The sequence below is a fragment of the Rattus rattus genome, chromosome 11 (genome assembly GCF_011064425.1).
Source record: "Rattus rattus isolate New Zealand chromosome 11, Rrattus_CSIRO_v1, whole genome shotgun sequence".
Taxonomy (NCBI): Eukaryota; Metazoa; Chordata; class Mammalia; order Rodentia; family Muridae; genus Rattus; species Rattus rattus.
Window position 1 is genome coordinate 48,438,754 of NC_046164.1, and position 7,197 is coordinate 48,445,950.

General features: G+C 39.8%; 1 protein-coding gene across 2 annotated transcripts; it reads left to right on the forward strand.

The window, feature by feature from the left end:
* The first annotated feature begins 1,761 nt into the window (after nucleotides 1-1,761).
* LOC116912570 (PRAME family member 12-like) lies at nucleotides 1,762-4,411 on the forward strand. 2 transcript variants are annotated; one of them, XM_032916683.1, is made up of 3 exons: nucleotides 1,762-2,048; nucleotides 2,493-3,086; nucleotides 3,844-4,411. In XM_032916683.1, the coding sequence occupies exons 1-3, from the start codon at nucleotides 1,762-1,764 to the stop codon at nucleotides 4,409-4,411; spliced, it is 1,449 nt and encodes a 482-aa protein (XP_032772574.1). The 2 variants fall into 2 exon arrangements, with proteins under 2 accessions (XP_032772574.1, XP_032772576.1); XM_032916685.1 differs by lacking the exon at nucleotides 2,493-3,086.
* Nucleotides 4,412-7,197: the final 2,786 nt, after the last annotated feature.

A 7,197-nucleotide genomic window follows, 5' to 3' on the forward strand; every position in this document is an offset into this window, starting at 1 on the left:
GCGTCATGCAGCTCCATGTAGACCTATAGACTCCAAGATACGACAACACATTTTAATTTCTGTTTCTTCAGATGAATCCATCGAAGACCTTGGATTTAATTCCAAATCAAAGTTTAGCTTCATCTCAAACATCTATTTTAGCCTGTTGATTTCATTATTGTTGTTTCATTATTTCTGAAAAGAAGTCTTTCTATGTTATTCAAGTTCTCTGAGAAATGGCCATGTGGCACTGGGTAGGCTGGATCTCAAAATCCTCCTGACTCAGCAGCCTTCTCAGGGCTAAGTATCTAGCATAGTCCCTCATATTTCCATTCTCACAAATGCTTGTTGTGTTTGTTTTTGTGAGACCCTGGCTCATACTGGAGACATGGAGACCATGTGTCTCTGATCCTCTTTAACTCACAATACCTAGAAATATACTTGCGAGTTACTCAAATGTCTTACCTTAGGCTTTGCCTTTCATCCTTTTAACATTGCTTTGTTTTTGGATATGGTCTGCTTTTGGGAAAAAGGAATTTTAAATTTTAAGAGCCCACCGTTGTCATCCTTCTTAGTTGGAATTCAATTTTGATCCATAACAGGAGGGTTTTTTTTGTTGTTTCTTTTATTGTTTGTTTGCTTACTTGTTTGTTTCACTTTTACTCTGTTGTTTGTTTGATTTTTCCTTTTTCCTTTTTTCTGTTTTTTTTTTGGATAATTTTATTGATTTACATTACAGAAGATATCCCACTTCTTGGTCTCCCATCCACAATTCTCCTCCCAATCTCCCTCCTCTTTGACTCTAAATGGTGCTTCCCCCATCCACCCACTGACTTCTCACTCACCCCTTTAACATCCCCCTTCCCTAGGGCAACAAGCCTCCACAGGAACAAGCACCTCCCCTCCCATTGATGCCAGATAAGGCAATGTTTGATACAAATTTATCTGGAACCATGAATCCACCCATAGTTTTTGGTTGGTGGTTTTTCTTTTGGAGCTCTGTGTGGCCTAGTTAGTTGATATTGCTGCTATTCTTATGGGGTTGCAAGCTGATTCAACTCCTTCAGTTCTTCCCTATCTCTCCCACGGAGATCCCCAAGTTCAGTCAAATTGGTTGCCTGTGACTGACTACAATTATCTGAGATAAGTACTGACAGAGCCTCTCAGTTGACAGCCAAGCCAGGCTGTCTGTAAGCACATCTTGACATCAGGAATAGTGTCAGGGTTAGATGTCCTTTAATGGGATGGACCCCAAGGTAGGTGGTCTCTGGATGGCCTTTCCTTCAGTCTCTACTCCAATTTTAGTTCTTGTTTTTCCTTTAGACAGGAATAATTCTAGGTTAAACATTTTCAGATGGGTTACTTGCACTATCATTCAACTGGGAGCCTTGCCTATCCACCAGTGGTGGTCTTTTGAGGTTTGATCTTCCCTCTGTTTGTTATTTAAACTACTGTCATACACATTGGGTCCTGGATGTCTCCCCCATTTTTCTATCTCTCTTCCATTTTTAAAAAGGAAGTGTCACACTTAAAACATTTTGACTGGAAAATTATTTACCCATTTGAGTGATTGAAAGCTCCCATGTTGCCAGTGTCAGAGTCTGTCTTTATATGACCAGTTTAGGATGAAGAGGTAAAATGATGTCTCTACCATTGCCAGAGCAGTAACTCAGAAGCTTCATCACTGTTGTGATTGTAAGGAAGTTTTATAAACTTTTTTCTTGAAAGTGCATTCTTTTCTGACTCCTTCCCCAGGAGCTTTCTGACTGGAGACCTTAGAAGATGAGTGGGCATACCCCACCCACACTCCAGAAGCTGGCAAGGCAAGCTCTGCTGAGAAATGAGGCTGTGGCCATGTCCTGTGTGGGGGAGCTGCCTACTATGCTCTTCCCAGCACTGTTCAAGGAGGCATTCGAGGGCAGACACATCAACCTCGTGAAGGAAATGGTAGCAGCTTGGCCTTTTCCCTGTCTCCCTGTGGGGGCATTGATGAAGACACCTAATGCAGAAACCTTGCAGGCTGTGCTAGATGGAGTAGACATGCGACTGACAAGAAAGATTCACCCCAGGTAAGGAATAACTAAGTACTGTATAAGAGAGCACATGGACTACACAGTAGAGATTGTCAAGGTGGAAGTGGATCAGAACTTTTTGATTGCATCATCATGCAGTGATACATGGTTCTTGAAAGCAATTTATTTGTCCTAAGGATAGTTGAATATGGATTATAATTGAATATGGGCTAGAGTAAATGTAGCCTCACAGTAGAATGAGCCTATACCTAGCATTACCACAACCACTAATAATGTGACTAATTAAAAATAAGGTTTACCTTAGTGAAAGAAAAGTAATGAAGTGCACACAAGTCTGGGAAATGATCTGGAGCATGCCTGAGTACAGTTTGAATATCAGGTGCTTAAACAACATACATCTTAATAGGGGAGAGATGAGTTTAGATATATGTAGTAAAAGCTGATTCAGAGTCTCATGACATTCATATATTTCATCAACAGGAGGATAAAACTACAGGTCCTTGATCTGAGAAATGTGAAGCATGCCTTCTGGAACACATGGACTGGAGCAGAGGACTGCAGCTGTTCAGCAGAGAACTTGGAGGAAAAGCAAGTAGCGAAGGTCTTTCCTAGATATGCACTGAGGCGGCAACGTGTGAAAGTCATAGTTGAACTGTCCATCTTTTCCTGCCTCGAAGAACAGCAAGCATGCTTCTTAAAGTGGGCCCAGGAAAGAATGGGCTCCCTATATTTCTGCTGTACAAAGATGAAGATCTGGAGCCTGCCAGTCCATGCTATCAGAGAGATCTTGAATGTTTTTGATCCACAGCATATCACAGAATTAGAACTGCATACTGAATGGACCCTGTTAGAGCTGGAACATTTTGCTCCCTACTTTGGACAGATGAGAAATCTTTGCAAAGTCTTCCTGGAACCCTTCCACAAGGTGACCTTGTCTAATAGAAATGAAACAAGGGACAGAGAAGTCAAGTGTATCAAGAAGTTTATATCTCAGTTTTCAAAATTCAATTGTCTCCAGCATCTCAGCATGTTCTGTACCCATTTTCTTAGAGATCATATGAATAAAGTCCTAGGGTAAGTAAGAGTGAAGAGGTAGTTCAGCTACCAAAGCAAATCTGTCTCTCTTATCTTAAGCATTATTGGCGTATGATGTCAGCAGACACTAGGAACAAATATTCAGGGACACAGAAGACTCAGTATTTATGTCCTATTTTCATGTATACCGAGTGGCACCAGGTAAATTTTACAAGTGAAATCCATGTTTCAAATGAGCACTCATAAATTAAAGAATTGACTTGAAGTTAAGATGGCTAGTAAGAAAGGGTTGAAATTCTTCCAGGGATCATAGCTAGGAGCTGGGGGACTCAGTAGCATATTGTAAACCTGAGCTATATGCTCAGATTTGAGAGAACAACTTTCTATCTTCCCCCAATTCCCATGGATAAAACATTGAGAGCCCAAGTAGCACTGAGTGCTTGGGACAGGGTTTAGAGCGTGGCTTGCAAATGAGAGCAAGGATGAATTCAGAAAGATCCAGATTCAGTGAGCACACAGCAAGTATTTATTGAGATGCTTTTCTTGGGATGGATGTTCTTCTGTGTGCTTTCTGGACTCATGAGCTGAACTGCTTTTCAGTTTGAGAGTGAAGTCAGTACATGAACTGTGGGGTGGACCTGACTGAGCAATTTCCAACAGGAAGAATCACAAATGATGTCCTTGATCATTTAGTCAAACTGACCGTGGGGCACCTGATTCCTTCTACCACTCTGTAGATTCCATCCCATCCTCTTCAACACCATTGGCCAGAACTAACCCCCTGTTCTATCCCTAGGTGCCTGATGACTCCTTTGGAAACTCTCTCAGTAACTTGCTGTGTAATTTCACAGAACGACTTGGATTCCTTCTCCTGCTGTCTGAGCCTCTTTCACCTAAAACATCTGGATTTGAGAGGAGTGGTTTTACATGATCTGGATGTTATGCCTCTGAGAGTTCTCCTAGAGAAAGTGGCAGACACTCTTGAGACTCTGGATTTGCAGTGGTGTAGGATGAAGGACTCTCAGCTTTATGCCCTCCTACCTGCCCTCAGAAATTTCTCTCAGCTCACCACAGTCAAGTTCTACAGCAACAAATTCTCCATGCCCATTCTGAAGGACCTGTTGCAGCACACAGCCAACTGGAGCAGGATCAACGTGGAACAATACCCTGCCCCTCTGGAGTGCTATGATGACTCATCTCAAGTTTCTGTGGAAAGATTTTCCCAACTTTGTCGTGAGCTCATGGATACACACAGGGCAATACGGCAGCCCAAGAACATCTCCTTTGCTACAGAAATCTGTTATACATGTGGTGAGCGCTGTGTCTATCATAATGGGCCCAGGCTTTGTTGTTGCTTGCAGTAAATTGTGAAGTAGAACTTCTGTATTTCAGTAAAAAACAGGCTTGGGTTGAATGGTTCCAGAATGTAAAGACAATTGTATTACATGAGTGCAGCAAACTTCAGTGTGGAATTGGCATGTATAAAATAAAAGTTTTCTCGATACTTCTTTCCTTGTCCTTTTCTTTGGCTACATTTGCAACCCTCTTGTGTCTCTGATCAGTTAAGTGCACTAAACCTTTAAACTAAAGTAAGCAACAGACACACCTCCAATGAAGTAGGATTAAATGGATCACAGAAGATGAAAATACAGCACATTCAAACTACAAGACACCTTGCATCCTCAGAGATGCCTCAAGGGAAGAAGACAACCCATGGCAAAGTAAATAGGCTTTCCAGTCTGGGTTTCTACTCTTGATCATTTTGTCATGCCCACATGAAATTACTACTGGGAACCTCTATATGCTCTATGCTACAGCCACATGACTGTAGAGCATTCTTCCTATGGAGTCCCAAAATCTATGTAATACCCAATGTGTATGTAAAGGTATCTAATAATATGCAGGTCCCTCTACTATATAAAGCATTTACTTTACGAAAGAATTTTATTCTAAATCTTGAGTTGTAAAAAAAAAAAGAAAAACTCTCCATCAGACTAGTCATTATAATTACTTACTGTATAGTGAACTATCAATAATATAATTTATTATACACTGTACTTATTAAACACATAGATCATAAGTTCTCTCTTTACATATCATTTCTATTGTCTACATTGAATAATGGATATAAATTTAAGGACTCAACATATGCCCTCTGGAGAGAAGTCAAAATAAACACATTTATTCCAGGAATATCACATTTCATACTCTTTGGAAGATTAATAATGTTATCAGCTAAGGTGGGACCCATGTGGACATTTATGCTGCCCTAAGGTACACAAGAAAACAAAAGAACAAAAAAGAACAAGAAACCTCTCTCAGGCTCCTTCTTTCTCTCTTACCCTACAACCTGTTTTTTGTCTGTGTGTCCAGTTACCTGGTCTTATTCCTTGGGACCAGTGAACTCTCCTAAGATTTGCCCACAGTAAACATGTTTTCATATTCTTAAAACAAATGACCTAAAGTTTGAAAGAAATTGCTCACAGGCTTAGAGCACTTGCTACTGTTGCAGAAGATCAATGTTTGATTTCTGAGCTTATAATCAGGTGACTCTCAAATGGAACTCAGTCTTCATGTAATAAAACCTGCTTTTCTGGCTTTTGTGAATCCTCACTTTCACATGACCAAACCTACATAATTCACATTCAGATATACACTTAGCTGAAGAAGTCTTGAAATTAGAAAATACCCTCAATTTCACAAAGAAGTAAAAAATAGCCCAATTAATTAAAACAGGGGTGTTGATCGGTAGCAGTTGTGTGGCTCTGTGAAGAGAGCATGTGGAGTTTCAGGTGTGTACACTGAGCTCAATTGGCCAGCAATAGCCTCATTGCTCTGGTCTCCAGGGTTGGAGCTCTTGCACCAAGGGTGAGTGAAAGGGAATGAGGAGTTTGTCAAGGTACAACATTTATTTCTGTAAGAATTTTCTGTTCTATTTATCTGTATGCTTTCATGAGGAGAAAAGGCATCAGAGTGCTAAGATGGTTGTGACGTGGCAGATGGTTTTCTACCGTTGAACTCAGGTTGTCTGAAAGGAGAGCCAGGAGTCTTAATTACTGAGCCATCATCCTTCCAGGTCCATGTTTGACAATGTAAAAAGCACTCATGGATACATAATCACAAGAAATCAGGTGTCTCTTTTGCATAAAAACTTACCAGTTTGGCATTATCTTTAATTTGTTATATTTCATAAAGTTTCTGCTTGCATTTACTGCTTGCATGTTTTTTTTAGATAATCACTAAGTAGATCTGCCAAAAGAATACCAATGTTCTGAGTTATTCTAAGAAATTTCTGAATGGGCTTCACTTCAGAGAGTGTTTGTCTATCCATTCACTGGACCTGTGAACACCATTAACCAGGGTGTAATAATACATAACAGTTATCTCAGCACCCTACAGGTTGAGACTTTAGAGCAGAAATTCAATATCATTCTATCTACTTATCTGAATACCTAATATAAGATTCAAGAAACGTCTTGACATGCAGCTAGAGTCCCTCAACATTTTCCGTCTGGTCTCTCTTGACTTCATCTTATCTCTGCTCTGGAATGGAATAAAAGATGTGCAACATAAGTAAGTAAATATCAAAATAATATAAAACTCCAAGGATTTTTATAGTATAAACCTTAAGCTTATATTGATAAGAAAGGAGAAAGAAAAATGTACAAAGGGAAGGAGAGAAGAAAGTAAAGCAAATATACCTCACCTATTTATGTCTGTAGGAAAATATCTGACTTAAAGAACATTCATTGTATAATTTACATATGTTAACTCTCTGTTTTAAGTACATACTAACTCTAGCCACCAGGCTTAACCACAATCTTCACAACTTTTCTTAGAGCCAAACAATTGCATGGTTCATGATTTTTTACTGTAATTATAAGTGGTCCCTGAAAATATATGTTGCTAACCTTTTTAAGGGAGAACTTGTTTCTATTCAGGTTGCAGTGGAAAAGATTAAATGATAAACATATCTAGCTCTCTATTTATCATTTCATTTGGTTTTCATTAATTTGCTTATTCACAGGTGGTAACCTGATCACATCTTTCCTTTCCTTTCCTCCCAGTCCTACCCTCTGACACTGTGTCCTCATTTCCTGCTCCCATTGTTCACAGAGAAGGAGAGGCACCTAGTCTCCTCTCCAATTAG

Coding starts and splice junctions, on each gene's coding strand:
- LOC116912570 (XM_032916683.1), top strand. CDS start 1,762: ATGAGTGGGCATACCCCACCCACACTCCAGAAGCTGGCAAGGCAAGCT. Junction 2,049..2,492: donor ACAAGAAAGATTCACCCCAG/GTAAGGAATAAC, acceptor TTTCATCAACAG/GAGGATAAAACTACAGGTCC. Junction 3,087..3,843: donor CATATGAATAAAGTCCTAGG/GTAAGTAAGAGT, acceptor TTCTATCCCTAG/GTGCCTGATGACTCCTTTGG.